Source organism: Biomphalaria glabrata, chromosome 1 (genome assembly GCF_947242115.1).
Source record: "Biomphalaria glabrata chromosome 1, xgBioGlab47.1, whole genome shotgun sequence".
NCBI classification, from domain to species: Eukaryota; Metazoa; Mollusca; class Gastropoda; family Planorbidae; genus Biomphalaria; species Biomphalaria glabrata.
The window spans coordinates 19366854-19386790 of record NC_074711.1 but is presented as its reverse complement, the minus strand read 5'-3'; the positions used below and the strand labels follow the sequence as shown (position 1 = coordinate 19386790).

Genomic DNA, 19937 nt, shown 5'->3' with positions numbered 1-19937 from the left:
TACACTGAATATAGTGGTATTTCTTTACACCAGAGAGTACCTTTGAATGCAATTATATGTAAATATATTATACAAATAATCAAACAGTATTTGAAAAAATATCTAAATAGCAAAAGAAAATATTAAAAATTAACAACTATAATTTTCCTAACCCAATCAAAAAGAATGTCTAAAAAAAAGAGAGTATTTAATTTAACATGCCATAGCAATAAGATATTGAATTATGACACACTAAATATAGTTTAAAAACAAATATCATAATAAGTGAGAAAAAGGAAAGAAACAAACCAAAGTAGAAAAAAACAACAACAACCAAAATGTTATTGTAGTGTTTTCTATAAATAGGAATGCATCCATAAATGAATTCTTATGTTGTGCATAACCTGACAAAAAATAAATTGTGATGAGACCTTTTTTTTTTAAAGCATGTAAACTCTGCCGTGCCTAGTCTTCTAAGAACATTACCAAATAGATGAAGTGGATGAACTGAATCAACACACTAAGAAATTATGTTTTTATTTTTTTTCTTTGGAAAAACATTTCATGAATTAGGAAATAATGTTTAATTTTTGAAAAGCAAAGATCAAATGGAAGCAGTAAAAGAGTTAGTCCCCAGTTTTTGAATGTAAAAAAAAAAAAAGTAAATATGATATAATAGGAAGCTAAAAAAAAATGTTAATATAATGATAAATGTTCAAAGACATTTTATACAAGTTTATATGAAACAGTTTCCAATGGAATTGAAGAAAGTTATTACAAACATAATAAGATAAAACAAAAAAACATTAAAATGCTGGTCATGTAGTGAGTCCCACAAAGAAGACATAATATAACTAGGAGTACATACTACAAAGTGTTAGTACAGGAACTCTCCAAGTCCAACATATGATAAAAGAAAACCACAACTAGCAGTACCTACACTTGTATTAGTGACCTCACATAAGATAAAATACATTCAACCTGCTAATGAAGAAAACAAGCCAAATATTTCTTAAGCTTGATGCCAGAACAGATCAACCACAAGCAGTTATGTTTTGTATTGTCTTTGAGTTGGATTGCTTACTTCATCAATAAAAAATATATTATTTTTCAGTTAATTCATTCTCAGATGATTAAAGCTTTCATGACAATCAAATGTGCACATAGCTAACATGCAGGATTTTTTTAAATAATGGAAATCAATTTAAATTTAGACAACACTTTTGAAAACATGCCTTATACAGATAAAATGAAAACTGATAATTATTGATATATTATTTTGGATATCTAACAGATGAGATCAAATCGAGTAGTATTAGTTTCAACAGCTAAAACTGGTTTCTATAGGTATCCAAAAAGAAGGCAACACTCTTATTATTAACATGCCAAAAGTCCATCTCAGTGAGGCAAGCCATTAAAATAGGAAGTACCTTTTCTCTGAGGGCTTGCTCTACAAAATCTTTGTCTAGGACTATCTCTTTCAACTCATGGCCATTCTTCTGTAGTTCCCGAATTTGTTTTTTGGCTTCCACCTCCCACAGCATCAGTTGTTCATACCTCTCCCTCAAGGCCATCTCATTAGATTCAGCCTCATCAATGCTTCCTTCAACAAGTCTTAACTTCTCCTTTAGCTGGCGTTCTGTCATTTCTGAGGCATGCAGTCTTTCTTGGAGATCTTCACAGTAGTCCTCAAGTTCTGCCAACCTAGGGTTGAGCTCATCCTGGCTGTCATGGAATTCATCAATTCTCTGCTTCAATTTTCCAGAGAGAGAGATGTTTTCTCTCCTCATCAGCTCCAGCTCAGACTTCAACATCTCAACTTTGTCCAGCAGCAGCTGCTGATCTGCCTCAGCTTCTGAACTTTTTTCAAGAGCTGATTGTCTGAGTTGATCTTTGAGGTTGAGATTTTCTTCTCTCATGCTGTGCCAATCACTCTGAAGTGCCTTGAGTTGAAGCTTCAAAACATCAACTTCACTGACTGAGTCACTCATGCCATGGAGATTTTCTAAACTCTGAAAACTTTGCATTGAGCTCTGAGTCATTAACTCTTGATTGAAATCCGATGAATTCTCTGGACTACTCTTCCTTCTTTTGGACTGGGTGGGATCATCCCCACTACGAGGCTTAGATTTCCTGTCTTTGGACGGCCTTCTGGAAAGTGATGAAGTGGCTGGAGATGAGGATGGGCTTGATGACTCATTGGATGAGTTTTCTCTCTTGAGCACAATCTTCTGTTTTGGGGTTTGAGTTTGAGTGAAGATATCTAACTGTTGCTTGAGGTATTCATACTGTGTTTTCCAGTCATTCAGCTCTTCCTGTAATTGAATGCGTTCTTCTAAAAGTTTATTTTCTGAGTTTATCAATTGTGTCAGCTCGGCCTGTAATATTTAATAGTTGTTCAAAATGATATAAAATAAAGACAATGCAATAGAAAATGTTTCAGATTTAATTTAAAAAAAAACATTATTTTTTAAAAATAAATCTATGTTTTAAACAATTAAATATATCAAGAGATTTAAGCAGCTATAAAATGTTACAGATAATGATTCAACGTATAACAAAGTCACACATATTTTGCGACATAGATAAAAAATAAGTTTCATTAGTTGAGAAAATTGATAGAGCCATAATCTGAAGCAAAAAGAAAAAATGTTTCTATCATGATGTTATAGTGATCGCTAGCTTTGCAAAGAATTTATGTGTAATCTAGAAAGCATTATGTATATCTATCATTGGCCTAAAAAAAAAATCTTACAAAATATTTAAAAAATCAAAAGTGTAAGATGATTTAATGTAAATGTAACCAACAATCATTGGTATACTGTTGGTATAGCCCATGAGAGAGAACTTGCATTAGGTGAGATGAATTTAATAGTTTTCTTTGAAAAATTACAATGTCAAATTAAAAGCTAATAGCCAAAAGAACACATAAAATAAAGATAAGTTTGTATAAAGAAGTTTTTTTTTGTATCTGGATTCATTAAATATATTCTACCTTCAGCTCCAAATTTTCTTGCTTTTCTCTTGCTATACTGGCTGAGTTATCTCCTTTTACTGGCTTATGTCCCTTGAGACTTAACTTTTCCTGAAGAGTGTCTTTTTCTTTTTGAAGAGAGATGACCTTCACCTGAAGCTCATGAGCCAAGCTTTCCATAGACTCTGCATGTTTCTGTGGGACATAAATACACAGAGCAGTAGTGTGGGGCTGAAGAATATTAGGTGCTGCATTGAGGCGTTCAGCAAACACAATTCTGCCCCAGTCATTAAAATATTAAAATTTCATGGTCTATACTGAGATTCAAATTTAATCCCCACTCAGCTAGGTAGCTAGTCTGTTTACACCACTCAGCTAGGTAGCTAGTCTGTTTACACCACTCAGTTATACGTTTCTCTTTCTACTAAAGCAAAATGTAAAGAAAAAAAAATTTCTTCAAACTTTACTTTTGAATTGAACTAATGTACTCAATGACACAAAATAAACATTAAACATTCCAATTTTTTATTTTAATTTTGTGTATATAATCCAATTTCATTATTAATATTTCTAAGGATATATAAGGATACACAAATTATATATTACAACTTTAACAATCATTCTTAACATAACATTATGAGTTCAAAGCACTTAATAATTGTTAAAGAAGCAATCTCACACTGAAGAAAGAGTTCTTAAAATTGCAACAAAGTATCATAAAACAGCCTTAGTCTTATGAAGTAAGGGTAAGTAACACAAGGTAAAGAATGCAATAGAAAAAAAAAAAGGAAATTATGACCTTTACAGCATATTAGAATAAATAAAATTCATATAAAATTATGTCAAACTATTTCGAATTGATACATTAATTTTATAAGTCGCAATAGCTATGAAAATAAAAAGTTTGAGGACATATACAGAAGAGAAAAAAAAAAGAAGTAAAGACGATCTGGTAGATGTAAATGTAATACCTTTTCATTCTCTCTAACTTTATCAAACTGTTTCAGCAGAGCATCTCCCTCCCTGCCCTTCACAAGAGCAGCTATCTCTTTACGCAGCTGCTCCATATCTTGCTCTGACTGATGCAGGCAATGTGCTAGTGTCTCTATAAGTTCATGGTCTACTTCATGTGTGCACTGACATTCCTGGTGACAAGAGGCACTCTGAGGAAATGAAAAGAAGAACATCAAATACAAAACGCATTTTCTAAAATTAACTTTCATTAAAAGGTAAAAGATTGAACATATAAAAGAGTGCTAAAGGGTGCATTTTGATGCCAAGTGACTATTGGATGTATATGTTATATGTAGACAGCAAAACAATAATAATAGTCTTTTTTATCCATGAGGAAATTTGTTTTACAATTGTTCATTACACATTACAATACATTATTAGAGCAAACATTTTGTACAATACCACACAAAATATGCATTCATATCCCAATTCCTCATAAACATTACATGTGATATTTACAACAGGAAGTTACATTTTGTTCACTACATTAAAATTCTTCTACAAAAGAATTCTTCGAAAATAAAAGGTGAAAAAAATAAATTCATAACAACTTTGCGAATTCTGAAACATCTTTAAATCAGAATTTCTCATTATTGAAACCTGAGGTCTGATGAATACAAGCCATATTTACTATTTAAAGCACAAAGAATTGCAACACTGAGTGATTCACACATTCATTTTTATTACCATTTTCAAAGAGGCCATAATATAGCAGTTTAATGCTGATATCTTAGCAACTAATCTCAATAATCAAAATCACTTTCTGAATGTAATGTGTTGTGAATTGTAACTCGTGTCAATGACTAGCACACAGCTTTGGGAGCTAACTAAGCAAACATTCTCTTCCTTTATCATTAAGTCAAAATATAAACAATAAAATATTAAACCATTGACAATAAAGAATTAGGATTATAAAATTTCAAGGTATTCTCACATTTTAAACATTAGGTTAATTACTTTCCCTCGTTACAAAAAAAGAAAGAAAGAAAGAAAAAAAAATTAAATGATGAAAGCAGAAGTGAACAGAAAAATAAATATTAAAGTCTTAAAACCATGCAATGTTCACAGTGGGGACAAAAAAAAGACAAAAGTCAATACACTTTTTGGGACATTAAGCAAGCCAAGAGCTGATGTCCAGGGAAATTCTTTCTGCTTGAAGACATGGTCATGTTCAAACAAACAGTGGACAGGGGAGAGAATAAGCCAAGTCTCCAACTAAAACAAAAGCCCCCTTTCATCTCAGGGTACATTACTGTCAGTGTTGATCCAAGTTTTTTGGTCAGGGATAAGGTTTTAAGACTCAAACTGTTTTAATGCTCAATCAAGTGAGGCTAAGACCTGACAGAGTCAGCCATTAGGAATGTCACACCTCCCTCACCTCTGATGTTGTAGAAAAAAAGTTAAGAATCACTTAGCATTCAAAATAAATATTTTTTTGTAACAAATTCATTGAAATACTTAAAACTAAAACAAAAAAAAAGAAAGAAAATATGTTTACATTTGTAACATTTTTACAAGAGAAGAATTAGCAAGGAAACTGCAAAACCAATAAAACTATATTTTTTGTAATCCTTTTACTGTTATTCTTAACACACAACAGTTAGTCTTGTGACCAGCAACTTGCAGTTGCCCTGTCAATAAATTACTTCCAACTTTCATAGAAAGAGAAAACCCACTGCAGGGCCACAGGATCTATTAAGTCAACAGAGTCAACAGTTCAGGGGGACAAACAACAAAAAATGGTGTCAGGAAGTTAAGTGTAGTCCAGGTAGATGGAAACCCAATTTGTCAGAGGATGTTGTATACTCAATAAGACATAGATAAGGAGGGGGGGGGGACAGCTGGTGCTGAGGTTTTGGAGAAGGAGTAAGGGGGGTTCTAATCTAACAAAGTGCCCTTTGTATGTAGCAGGCTATGTGCACTCTGTACACACATAGGGGATATTACTTGCTAACATAAAGCAGACATTGTTATCTATGGAAGATAAAACCTTAGTTTAGAAAACAAATCGAGACATGAATGTTGTGCTCTTTTTTATGTTAGGGCAATTTTTTTTACAATTAGAAGTTAAATGAGTGTAAACAAATGGTAGCCTTTTAGCATTTTAACATAAAATATTATTGAGTTTTTAACATTCAATCTTAATATTTTGTTAAAGGACCAAAAAACAACTTTCCATTATTCTATTCACATTTTATCCCTTACTAATTAAAAAAAAATAATAATAAATAGCATACAGTGAAAAATTCACATCAATCAACTAAATATTTTTAAACTAATATGACACTGTCAAAGTCAAATCTAGCCTAATCACACACCAGTACAGAGCAACAGACTCAGTGATCACTAACTTAATCACTAGGCTTCTTGCCTTTAAGGCAACGAATGTTACAACCCAACTGGTTCACCATTAAAAGCCAAATCCTCAGCAGCAATGATACATAACATAGTACACTATTTGTGTGTGTGTATCACAACACTATTTCAAGATAACTCTAATATACTTTTCAGCATACAACACAGTGATGAATCATAAATGTCAGCTATTTCAACAGAGTTGCCTACCTTGTTGAACAAATAAATTCCTTTATCAGGACTTTTGTGATTCTAGTAGCTAATCATAAATTAAATGTTTAAAAGGCAAGAATGCCTCACTCAGTATTCTAAAAATTTTTATTGTTTTATTTTATAGCTATACCACAGAACAAGTTCACCATCAAACAAGAAATATAAGATAGAAGACATTCCCTAGAACAGTCTTTCACTTATGTTCATTCCAACTTATAGGAAAGTGGAGTCATTTCTTTTTCATCAAGCAATTTTCTCAAACAGCTTGAGAAGATTGAGAGATGAGTACAAATCAATACCAATGTCCCTATTGAGCTGATTAGCTTGTTGCTCTGTCATAGAGGAATGCCAGCAATCACAGTCAAGGCAAAACAAGAGACTTGGTAGGCAGACTCTTAGTACAGTATTGCTTCTTAGGAACAGTGCACTATATTTTAAACACAAGGATCTTAGCTATATTAGCAAATGTGAAAACTTGGTCTAGTTTACATCCTGTATTCTCTGTTTACAGACTAAGTGTTTTTCTCAGTTATTTTTTTTATTTACTGAATAACATGCATTCCAAATGCTACTACATGAAATGAATCACAATGTCATATCCTCATTTGAAAAGAAAAAATGTATTTGTTAGCATCAAAAAGACTTGGCACACTATAAGAAGATCTCTAGGACAGCTACTAAATCACACATCTATATGGTTATGATTGTACTAGTACACTGTTGAAAGGATTGTAAGTGTATATAATATACTAAATGAAATGACCACCTAAAGTCAATCCTGAAGTCAATGTGTCAATTTGCATTGCTTACAGTGTTGCTCTACTATTTAATCATGTACCTGAGCCCAAGGTAGCAAAGTAGTCATGCATGACTAACAAATGGTACACACATACATCCTAGTCTAATTCTATTAGCTTCTCCCCCTTCCATTGTAAAATGAATACACCTCCTGCCTCCATCAAATGTAGGATTCTGTTAGTATTTATTTTATGCTAATAATAATTTTGACAAAATGTCCTAAGCTAGTTAATCAATTTCTTCACATCAGTGTAGCCCCCAGGCTAATGTAAAATCAGGTGACTGCACACACAAACACAAGATGGATGATGGATACCCATCAAAATGTATCATTTTACTACTTTACTAAATCCAAGGATACAAAAAATAATAATACTTCATACTTTAAACATTATAAATAGCTGTACTTAAAAAGAAAAAAAAAAGTATCTAACCATTATAGATCTAAAAAAAATGGAAAAAAAAAACTTAAGCCATTCTCTACAAATAAAAATTGTGTTTTTGTTTACTATTACTAAATACCAATAAGCTGGACATCATTCTTGCCTCCCTAATAATCTCTGAATAGAAGTTGTATAGCCATGGAAGTGGGGCAACGGTCACACATGATTTCACAAGGTTAAGTAACTGTGGCCTCTCAATTTTAAAGTTGGTACCTTATGATGGTCAATCTGATGGAAAGGCAGTCTTGATTAGAGACCTGTGAGATAAGGTGTGGTCTTTCTTTTCTTTATGATTAGCCAGTGTTTGTGTCATTTTAATGTTACACATGAACCTGCAGTACTATTACACATGAACCTGCAATACTATTACACACAAACCTGTGACACTATTACACATGAACCTGCAATACTATTACACATGAACCTGTGACACTATTACACATGAACCTGCAATACTATTACATACAAACCTGTGACACTATTACACACAAACCTGTGACACATGAACCTGTGAAACTATTACACATGAACCAGCAGTACTATTACACATGAACATGTGAAACTATTACACATGAACCTGCAGTACTATTACACATTATTACACTGTCGAAACTTCAAGCTCAAGGAAAAGAAAAAAGGTTATTGCTGATGACATGTCATGAAAGGGACATGGAGAAGTCACCACTTCCTCATCCTCACAAATATGAATCCTTCTTCACTTATTGTATGCCAAACACTGCACAAGTTAGTCCTAATCAATGTTTTTTTTAAACTATTTGTATCTCTATTGGCACACACACACATTGTCTTTTTAATTTCAGAGGCCTACAATATCCTTCCTCATAAAACAGACTTCATAATATAACACAAGTCAAGAGATATTCTAGTTCAATAAATGCTAACTTTAAGTCAATTAAATCATTAGCTATAGAATAGTCCATAATACATAAAACACTGTTAAGAGAAATATAATATAGCACCACTGTAGGAGCAATGTGAACTGAACAATACATCTGGTCATATTATAGATTATATTTGTATCAACAATAGACATGTTTTCTAATTCATATGAACATTTCTCAATTTCCTCTTTCAGAAACACCATAAATAATGCATAAAGGTCAGAAATCATTAGCAGGAAAACTTGCCCTTTAAATGATTACAGCAGGGGAGCAAAGATATTAATATCTATAGCTATCATTGGAACAAAAGAAAGTTCATGTTTTTTATATATTACCATGTATTTAGATCTAAAGAGCTGTACATTATTAATCTTGTTGAACTTAAGATGTAGATAATTGCATGAACACAGTTTTTTTTTTGTTCTTGTGTTATTTAGTCAACACTTAATTTTTTAATGGTACCAACAGGACACACACACACAAGTTGGTTTAAATATCAGAAGTATAAACTGGTGAGGGGAGGGTATAGGTTCTGAGTATCAGGATGCTGCTTTCTGATACATAGAGAGTAGGCCAAATTAAATGTGAAGCTTATAATACACATATAATGAATGTATCGATTTTACGTTTATAGAGCCAACCCCACATCTATAGAATTGTATCCACTAAGCCTTCATGACTTCATGTCTAATTATTGGATATATTGGAATATATTGGATTATAGATCTAGGTTTGAAAAGGATGTGACTGTTGAACAGCTACAGAACAAAAAGTTAAGCTTTATATCATTTGCCCAATGGACTAAGAATCTTTTTAATCTAATTCTAAGCTAACTTTATAGCTTAAAAAATGTAGATGGAATAGTGAATATAGATCTTGACCTAGATCAATATTAAATAAACAGATCTAGATCTAGAATAAATGTATTTATCAATTTTATGCCTATATTATAGTATATTATAGATCTTTTGAACTTTTTAATTAATCTATTTATTCTAAATAGTTTAATATCGGAGTCTAGACTAGTGTTAATATAGACTAGTGTAGGCCTATACTGTAATCTAAAAGTGTATAAGGAATACATCTAATTCTAGATCATGATGTAGATCTATATTCTAGAATAGATCTAATATATAATATAACCTAGATTCTATTCTATATATAGATCTAGAATTCTAGATTCTAGTCTAGATCTAGACTATAACATGACTGTCATGACACTTACTCTTACAGTTACACAACTACACTGTGTGACTGTACTGCACAAACTAACACAATAAATAAATTGAATAAACTATTTATTACTAACAGTAATTATGAGTAATTTAACACATTTAAATTTAATTTTTAAGAACACATTTGTCATTACTGAATTAAGCAGACATGTTCACCTGGTTTCATGTCACACTCTGTCGCGTTTCGGGAATTCAGGCAGCCTTCAGAGCGCTTTGGGGACACTCCACTCCACTAGCGTACCGTGTGTTTACTTGTCATAAAACACACCTGAAGTCGGTGTCTCACATAGGCCTATTTCAACACTCTTCATTGCATTTGTTGTGTAGACGACCTCTGGCCTCAAGGGAATGCACTACGCTATTCTCACACAGAACTGTTCACAGTGTTACGGTATTCGCCCCTTTTTCTACATGCCACGCCCAATAATTATTACGTACAATTAATTTTCATGGTCAAAAGTAAGATTCGATCTTTATTCGAGATTTTTTACTTTAAATAATGCATAAAGATATGGGCATTATATTGCTATATATATGGATACAAAGTAGCTTGATGAAATGACATTTATATAGCTATACCAACAAGGATTAATGCAATAGCACGAGTGCCATGAATCGGAAGTGTTACAGCGTAAAAAAAGATTACACTAAAGTCACCAAAGCAATTACATGTCACACATGAACAGCAGAGAATGCACTGCGACGTTATCGCTGCCTAATGGACCATACAATAAGGCAATACCGTAATACATTGAGCCCCAAAATTATGCGTGGATACCTGTATAACGACTCATCTGTGCACAGACTTATTAACTCTTTCTCTCCGTAATTATTTTCCTCATGTCTATAGAATTATTCATTTTGCTAAATTGTATTCTCACTATCCTGTTATGATTAAACTTCAATAACTTTTTTTTTGTGTATCAGAAAATGATATATTTGTATCGAATTTTAGGGGAATGCATGCTCTTTTACACAACACAAATTAAAGTTTATAAATTCAAAATTCAGTTTGGTTTAATGTGGTCAAATCAATGTTAGCATCGTCAATTAGGAGAGAAAGAGTTAAGCAACGTAATAACAACTCAACATAATTATCACAGGCCTACTTCGGGTACACATACACCAAGAGCTACGTAATCTAATAAATAGTTAAGATACCCTATTAAAGTACCCCTCCGGCCATTTTTAGTACTTCATGCACACTAATGCAATAAATCAATCTATTTAGTAAAAACAACAACAACATTGGCTAAAGACACAGACAAAGTCAATAAAATCCACTCCCATTAGAACGATGGGAGAAATTGTTTCTCTGATTTTCCTGGACGAAAGAAGAAAATAAAAATCCTTACTCAGTTCATCAAAATTGAAACTTTATGGACTGCCAATCAAAACTCAAATCAACACGTCTAACAATCAAACATTAACATTTTATTAAGAAGCAGTCAACCTTAAACAGAAGTACCAGCTAGAAAATATAAGTCAAATCAATAAATCGGTATAGATCTAACCACCGTTACAATGCTCATAGTATAAAAGAATGACACATTCAAAGAGACTCCAAAAACATAGTGTACACTTTTGTTTTTTACAAATACATGTCCATAACAATCAATGGATCAGATTGTACACAAAAGGATCATCTGAAAAATCCATCACAAATGAAGGAGGAAGGCAGACATTGAATTATGGTCTCATGGAGCAAGACTAGAAAGGTTCATAGCTACTAGCGATCTCTCAGACTGCTACAGAAAAGAGTGGCAATACAACCAGCAGATACCACACCAATAAACCTCCAATACCACACCAATAAACCTCCAATACAACACCAATAAACCTCCAATACCACACCAATAAACCTCCAATACCACACCAATAAACCTCCAATGCCAGACCAATAAACCACCAAGACCACACTTATAAAACAACCAGATTGACGCCAAAACAGTCCCTTAAACTCTCATGCCTCCTATGTAAAACATCTTAATACAGAAGTTATAAACCTCAGCTATAATAGCTTCAATGAATCCCAGCACATAAACAAATAGATGGAAATAGAAAGCTGACCTGCTGCCAAAATTTGGGAGAATGAGCAGCAATAAAAAAAAATACCATTCTATATGGTAGATAGGAATAGAATCCAAAGACGGATCAGCTCTCCAACAAACTTCATGAGAAATGAAGCTTATTATAAGCTGTCCTGACACGAGCATTAAATAATTTATCGCCTTGGTACAGGGCAAAGCATAATGAAGATAACTCGTGTCACCGAAGTTGAACATGGGAAACATGCTCTTGTGAAGTGTAAAATAAGTGTATATACATTCGATCAAGAGACAGGAACAAGATACTGGTCACAGAACAACCCTTTTGAAAACTAGCTGCATGTATAGCTGCTTTAGCAAGAAACAACTGCGCCATTGATCTCAGATAGGGAGAGGGGGGGGGGGGGGACTAGTTATTTGAACCTTTAACTTGATGATGAGAAGAAAAAAAATCGTATCTAGTTTAATGACACTATTTTTAAAAACACTTCATCAGTAAACTTACTCTATCAAAGAGGAATCCAAAATCGTTGTAGTTAAACTCCATTTTATTTACGTTTCTCGATCATCTTGAAGGCTTCAATTAAATTACATCAAAATTAGGTCACCACATTCCCATGCACATTCTACAGCAAACATCTAGAGACTATAAGTTGTTTTTTTTTTTCATTCTTCCCAAATGTAAAACAAAGTAAATTAGAAGTGTTGACAAAACCTTTCTAAAACTGTTCAATCTGAGTCGAAAAGTGTCCAGGAAAATTAATTTTTAAGCGAAAATATTAGACTCAAACTATCGTCTGGTTTTCCCTTTACATCATTTACACACACACACACAAAAACAAGCAAAATACAGACAATACTTTAAAAAAAAACAACGCTTATATTAAGTGTATCAATTAGTTTGGATCAGTCATGTAGTTAAATTTGTAATAATCCCTCAGACGACAATCTATATAGGGGACTAATTCAGCTTATACCACCACTTCATTCAAGTACTATTTCTGTCTCTTGTTTGATATAACAAAGAAAATTAGCTAATTAACTAATTGGTTAATTTTTAAAAATCGACTCTTGTGTTGTCAGGTAAAAGAAATAATTTTGCAAAATTTCAGCTTGATCCCAGATAGGATGTCAGAGAAATAACGTGTATTAACTTTTGGCCAGACAGACAGATAGAGTGAGTTGGTATAGGGTTTGTAAATACTTGGAATTTTATTTTTGTGAAGAAAAAAGAACAGCCTACCAACACACACGACACACAACAACAAACTCATAAATTGACTTATCCAAAAGATCTGGCCTCTACCTGTTTTGTCTCATCATAATTTTCCATCTCCATTAACTGAAACTCCAGGTCTTCGCTTTTCTCTAAGGCTTTATTCAGCTCCTGCTGGAGTTGTCGACTTTGCTGTTCCCAAAAAATTGCCTGTGAGAAGGGAAAAAAAAAGGTAAACTTTATGAAATCAATATAGTGGCTACGTCTGCTAAATGATGTCATGACGACAACTACTCAACTTTGTACACAGTATTTCTCCCACATCCAATCTCGAATCAAGTTGAAAATTGTGCAGTTATTTCTATTGCATGACAAAACAAGAACCACTTTAAAAAATTAAACAATTAACTATTGGTAATTAAATATTTTGTTTGGTATCGTACTCGACAGATGTGGTAGTATAATTTGAATTTGTCCTCTTAAGGCTACTTGAGCCCTGAGTTCGAATTGATGTCGTACAACTTTTCAACATTTATTTTAAAAAGCGATCACGGTAACATTCACTCAGATTCCCCCCCCCCCCTCTTCCCTCTCCCCCTTCTTCCCTCTCCCCCTTTTTTCCCAACCAGTCCAGACAGTTGATTTTTTTTTAGCATGAAATTGCGGTAAACAAAAACAATTGGTAAAATTATTTATAATTGCATAGATTTAATATTGTTAGTCAAGCTCTATTACACATTTACGTGAGGTCAAGCCATCCGCCCACAAATGATGGCAAATTCCTAGCTAAGCCACTGTCAATTACACTTAATATAAGTTTTTTAAAAGTTTTTTTAAAAATGTTTTTCTCGTTTGTTTTTTTTCAAATGTCAGACACCCTCCCTCCCACAGATTTTACTCAACAAAGGCAATGAGAGAAGAAACAGGTTACCATGACAACAACTAGATTTAGATCAACTTACTTTTTCAGCGGCTTCCTTATTACTTGAAAGAATTGTTTCCCTTTCTTTCAACAGCATCAGAACTTCCCCCTAAGATAATTGGATTTGAAAATAAATTAAGAACTAGATCTAATTATACAAATTTAAAAATAATAATTAAAAAAAAAGTCTAAGTACATTTGAATAACATGACTATATAGATTATATCAAAGTTTCTCAAACTGTGGGGCTCTCGCCTTGCTGGCTGGAGTGGGAAGCTGCTGCCTCTCCAATAGGCCTACTATCTCTAGAAAGAATTGTTTCTCATATACAAAACACTTATATATTTATCTAAGAAACACTCCGAATAAAAAAAAAGACTAAACGGACTAGCTTTAATGGACAATCATTATGTTAACAGATGACCTTTACATCATCTGCCCAGGAGATTGCAGGGTCTGAAAGGGAAATTTTATAGTGCATAAACTTCGACTCAACATAAATATTGAAATATTTAAACAAAAATCGGAAACTTTGTCTTGAAGTTTCATATCTTTTTTCATTATCTTCTTAAAATGCTCTCGGACACCAATGTAGGAATTTACAGCACTCCCCCAGCCGGCTAAAAAAATAAAAGAAAAGGGGGGGGGGGAATCGAAAAACTGTTTTTCTTCAAGGGGGCGCCACTGGTAAAAGCTTGAAAAACACTGGATGTTAAGTACTGGTATCAGTTATTCAACATTACCTCCCCTATTTCATTAATGAGTTGTTCCAACTTTTCAATTCTGCACTGAGCTTGGAACAGATCGTTTTGAAGTGTTATTTTAGCCTGGTAAGACACAAAACAAAAAAAGGCTATATATATATTCACTTATTGTTAAATGTAGCCTAAGTGCTTTAAATAGAACTATTCTAGATTTATATCTAGAACTATATAACTACTAATGCATTCGAAGTATCGCTAGACAATAAGACTTGAAAAAAGGTGGTATTGGTATTCGGAATTCCATAATTATTTATTTCAATTTCCACAATACAAATATGGATATATATATATATATATATATATATATATATATATATATATATATATATATATATATATATATATATATATATATAATATATATTGGCTTCCTTCAGTCGTATAACGACTAAGGTTCATCTCGACCACTTTTTCACATGGCTGTGGAGCCCTATTTTGGAGAGACACTCCCGTTCACATATATTGCAGGTCGAAGTGGCTTTCGCTTTGGTGGTAGAGGAGCTGGCCATTTACGGTGTGGCACTCTTTTCTTCAAGAACTGAGGCCCATTTTTCTCGCTGTCTATAGCTTTCTTGGTCACCGTCTCTCTCCAACTAGTGCCGTGTAAGGCTATGTCTTACCAGTGGTCAGTATCAATGTTCACTGATTTTAAATCCCGTAACGGAGGTGGGGGCAACCAGTTTTTCTTGAGCCAAACGCAAGTTGCCCGTACAGAATGATTTTCAGGAAGCGATTGTCCTCCATCCGGGGAACATGTCTGAGTCAACGCAGGCGGCGTTGCCTGAGGACTGTAAAGATGCTGGGAAGGCCAGTTCTCGCGAGGATCTCAGTATTACACACTCTTTCTTTCCATGTCATTTTATGATCCTGGTCTTTTGATGATTCTTGTATACGTCCTGGCCGGGGTGTTTAAATGATAAAATGCGTATGCATATACACAGCGGTAACGATGTATACTGGTCGGGTGTATATTTCAGCGTTTTTTAATGAGTCACAAGGTGTATTGAGAAAACAAAGATTCATTGTGTTAAAAAAATTGTCAGTTTAAATTTGCAATCTAAAAAGAAAATTTGTTTAATGACTTACTTAACCCCTCTTCCCTTTTTTCTTTAAAAAATATGAATATAATTTCTGATATTAAATCTAAACATATGTAACAGACTCACCATTATCTCCCTTTGTGGATCTTGATTATTTCCCACTTGTTTCTGCAGGAGCGCGTGTGACCGCTGCACTTGAAGTTGCTCCATCATGAGCCTCTGGTAACCTCTTTCGGTTTCCTCCATGGAGATCTGAAATGAGAACATCATTTTGACTGGTATGGCTTGACCGATACTAATTTCTCCTGCAACACTTTCACCAGAATTAAACTCTTTCCATTTAGGCCTAAACCTGAGTCATTTTACACAAATGTTTGCATTGTTGAACACATCTTTACAAATGTATAGCAGTTCTTTGTCTAACGCAAGCAGGATGCGACCTGTCCACTAGTGATGTCAGAGAGTTTCTAAGACGTAATTGTATTGACCCTTCTACCTCCCTCCCCCCTCTCTCTCTCTCTAGCCTGTCAGTTACTATCAGTTGGACAATAGTTAATGACTAATTGTACGAGATGTTGTTGACTGAACAAAAATGAGTGATTAGTATGACATCGGACTTGACCTGTCTAAGACTTGACACAATAAGTCACCAACGAATTGAGAAAAAAATAGAGATTAATATTTTCGTTTAGAGGAATCCATTGTTTAAAAACATAGGAAGGAAGAAACTGATTTTTAAAATTAGTCCTACAGCATATCAATCAGATTATTCCTTTTACAGGATGGACAATTGAAATACTAATGAAAGCTAGACATTAAAATTAAGGTATATCATTAAAATTAAAGTATATAATTAAAATTAAAGTATATCATTCAAAGTAAAGTATATCATTCAAAGTAAAGTATATCATTCAAAGTAAAGTATATCATTCAAAGTAAAGTATATCATTCAAAGTAAAGTATATCATTCAAAGTAAAGTATATATCTTGAATTTTACTATTCGCATACTTTAACACACGCTTATTAACAAAGAAAACAAACGCCATGCGCTGGTCCAAGTCTTATTTAAGTTGTTCACGGTAACTCTTTAAACTCCTCCAACTCATTGGTTGACTCAGACAAGGCGCTGTGGCCCTAAAGGCACACGGAAAGAAGGAATAATTGCTTGACTTTGTCCTAGCTTACTGACCCTCTGAATACGTTCTGAGCAGGTGAAAGGAGTCGGTCAGTTGGTTCTCCATGTCCCCAAGGACTAGCCTAACTTTCTAACTCCGGACATTAACCAGTTTCTCGCTCTCTGTCTCTCTCACACAAACAAGAGCTCCCTTCTAATTTTAGAACCAAAAAAAAAAACTAAAGCAATAGCAGAGTTGTTGGACTTAAGCCGTGTTTACTTACAACATGGTCCCAAGAATCCTCTTCAGATACTGTACTGTGTGAGATCGATGAGATTGACGCATCTGAATCGATCGATTTGTCTTCATCGTAACCAAATATTGTTTCTCTTATTCCAAGATTCTGTAAGAAAACATTTATTACTTGGATTTACATTTATTGAATTAAGTTTCCATATCTTTAAAACATTATACTTAGCCAAGGAAGACAATGGACGTCTCTTGCTCTAGTAATCAGATTCTAGGAGATTTTCACATCCCATGTTGGCATGTCACAATTTCACTCCCTTGACTTTAAGTATCCATGATTTGTGACTGATACGCCAAAGTAAAATAGACTTCCTCCTATACTATAGTAATCATACAATCAAATAGAACCTACCATATTGGCAGGGGCGACAACACGCCGCCGTCTTTTACGATGTTGAATTAACTCGATTCGACGATCTTTTTCCTAAGCAGAAACAACAAAACGTTCTCTCTTAGTAATGTTTGAAATACATTCAACATATTTCTATATCCAATAATAAATAATGAATGACTCTTTCTTATATTGACTTTTGCAGCAATGCCTAGAACGGGGTACTATTGGAGTCAGATAAGTAATGGCAAATCAAGTACTTAGTGGCTTAATAGAATTTTGTAGTCCATCATATTGTGCATAACAAAAGTAAAAAACAACAAACAAAGAACTTAGGGAACACACTTTGGTAGAAACTAGCAGGTAAAAGACACTTACGGAACAAGCTTGTCTGAGTGCTTGTATTGTTTTCTTATCTTCCATCATCTCTTTCTTGAGTTCTTCCACCATGACAGACTGAGCAGGGCCGGAATTCTTTTCCAAGACCTGTTCGCTCATTTGTCTGGTCAGTTGAAGTACTCTCAGTTTGGAATGTTCTATTAGTTCTTGCTGAGGGTACATTTAGAAAATTAAGTTACGCCAGGCAGAAAATGTCAACAAAATAATGGACTAAACAACAAAAACATGTTTGTAACAATAATTGTTCTGATTACTTTGATATAAAATGCTCTAAAGTTGAAGTTCAGAACAGATTAAGATACATGTAGGCTTACCAGATACCTGGGAAACCAAAGTAGAACTATAAAGAAGGACAAAGCCTCAGTAAGAGGCAAAGCAGGAGAAATTAAACTTAAAAAAACAACAACAGGCTTACAGTTTGATAAATGAAACATCGGTAAAACGACATTTCAAAAGCTGTAAAACTACAATATTAAGTATCATTTAGACACATTTTCTTGAGGTTGAAAAGTACGTTCCTGTCCACAAAGTCGCGACTGATCAACAAAAAAACTTTTTTTTCAAAAGAAAATCTCACAGATCGCATGGAGCCTGTAGCATAAAGTTTGATATGACCAGCTTTGAAAATGTACGATCATGAAGAGGGTTGTCAAAAATGATTTCCAGTTGCAGTACTAGTCAATAAATTGTACAATTCCTTAAGGTACTGTACGCTAGAGGCAAGGCCATAAGCCTACATCATTTGTGTGTTCAAACCAGGAAGATATGGAAGATTTAATACTATTATTGGATTTCTATTGTAGTAAAAGCCTGACATTTTCATATTTGAAGTTAATGTCTGCCGGAAGGAGGATTTGACCTAAAAAAGAAGACATCTGGTAAGCCTAGATATAGGTCAATTCAGCACCATCCAATTCAGGTAGCACCAATTTATGAGAACAAAGGGTGGAAGGCTGGACAAAAACATAGAGCAAAGAATGCATCAAACTTCGATACAAACCATCTTTTTGTTTTCATGCAACATTTTATCACTGCTGTCTTTATAAGCCCTGTTTTGGGCGGTCAGTTCTTTGGTCCTATGTAGATAAGCCCTGCATTTGTCTACAAGTTCCTTGTTTCTTGCCTTTAAATCTTTCAGCTTTTTGGGCTGTAACAATGTATAATTGAGTAAAGTGTTAATAGAGAGAGAGCCTTTTAACTCAGCCCACAAAGATATGTAAATAAAAAAAAAATATAGTAATCTTTTATACTGCGCATCTGTATGCACCAGTTTTCAGCACCCCAAAAATCTTGTCCCATGGTATAAACGAATCTTTAGAGTGCAAGGCATTTTTGTTTTCAAATTCTATTTCTAATTAAACGTTCCCCAAAGACAACAATAACACAGGCTGAAAGCATAACTAGGGACGCCCTTGTACAACATGGCCTCGCACCTTTATGGAAGATCTCAAAGCAGTGTGGTATGCGCTCTGGGCTATCGTATCAACGGTCCCGGGTTCGTAACCCTGTCCATCGCCAATCCCGGCTGTTTGGGCTAGGATGAAATAATCTTCTATTCTGAAGGGGCACATCCGAAACGTGTAAATCAAAACAAAACACTAGTTGGAACGAGGCTGGGGGCCGATCACTTTGAAGACATCTGGCCTTCTAATGCGCTGGTTAATCTATGTCAAAGTAGAAATAAAAAAAAAAACGGCTACCTACCAAGTCTTGCTTGCCTATGGTGTACTCGTTTACACCAGTGGACCTGCCATCCTCAACACCTCCAGGTTTCTGGAAGAAATGAATGATGGTTAGAGCTTTAAGATATAGACTAATTATTTGTTACATTTCCATAACGCTGGCCATCAAGATTAAGAAAGAAAGTAATGACTTTTAC

General features: G+C 33.9%; 1 protein-coding gene across 8 annotated transcripts in view; it reads right to left on the bottom strand.

The window, feature by feature from the left end:
• The window catches only part of LOC106073274 (golgin subfamily B member 1-like), a 96794-nt gene that overhangs the window by 40177 nt on the left and 36680 nt on the right, over positions 1-19937 (bottom strand). For 6 of the 8 annotated variants that reach the window (XM_056026731.1, XM_056026740.1, XM_056026770.1 and 3 more), the window contains 12 exons: positions 19763-19831; positions 19059-19205; positions 18038-18208; positions 17681-17752; positions 17303-17422; positions 16030-16155; positions 14843-14926; positions 14140-14208; positions 13268-13387; positions 3925-4116; positions 2975-3148; positions 1410-2357 (listed from right to left, as the gene is read on the bottom strand). In XM_056026731.1, coding sequence (XP_055882706.1) covers positions 1410-2357; positions 2975-3148; positions 3925-4116; positions 13268-13387; positions 14140-14208; positions 14843-14926; positions 16030-16155; positions 17303-17422; positions 17681-17752; positions 18038-18208; positions 19059-19205; positions 19763-19831 — 2292 coding nt within the window. Of the gene's footprint in view, positions 1-1409; positions 2358-2974; positions 3149-3924; positions 4117-10069; positions 10199-13267; positions 13388-14139; positions 14209-14842; positions 14927-16029; positions 16156-17302; positions 17423-17680; positions 17753-18037; positions 18209-19058; positions 19206-19762; positions 19832-19937 lie in introns of those variants that run through there. The other 2 variants (XM_056026747.1, XM_013233848.2) reach the window with 2 other exon arrangements.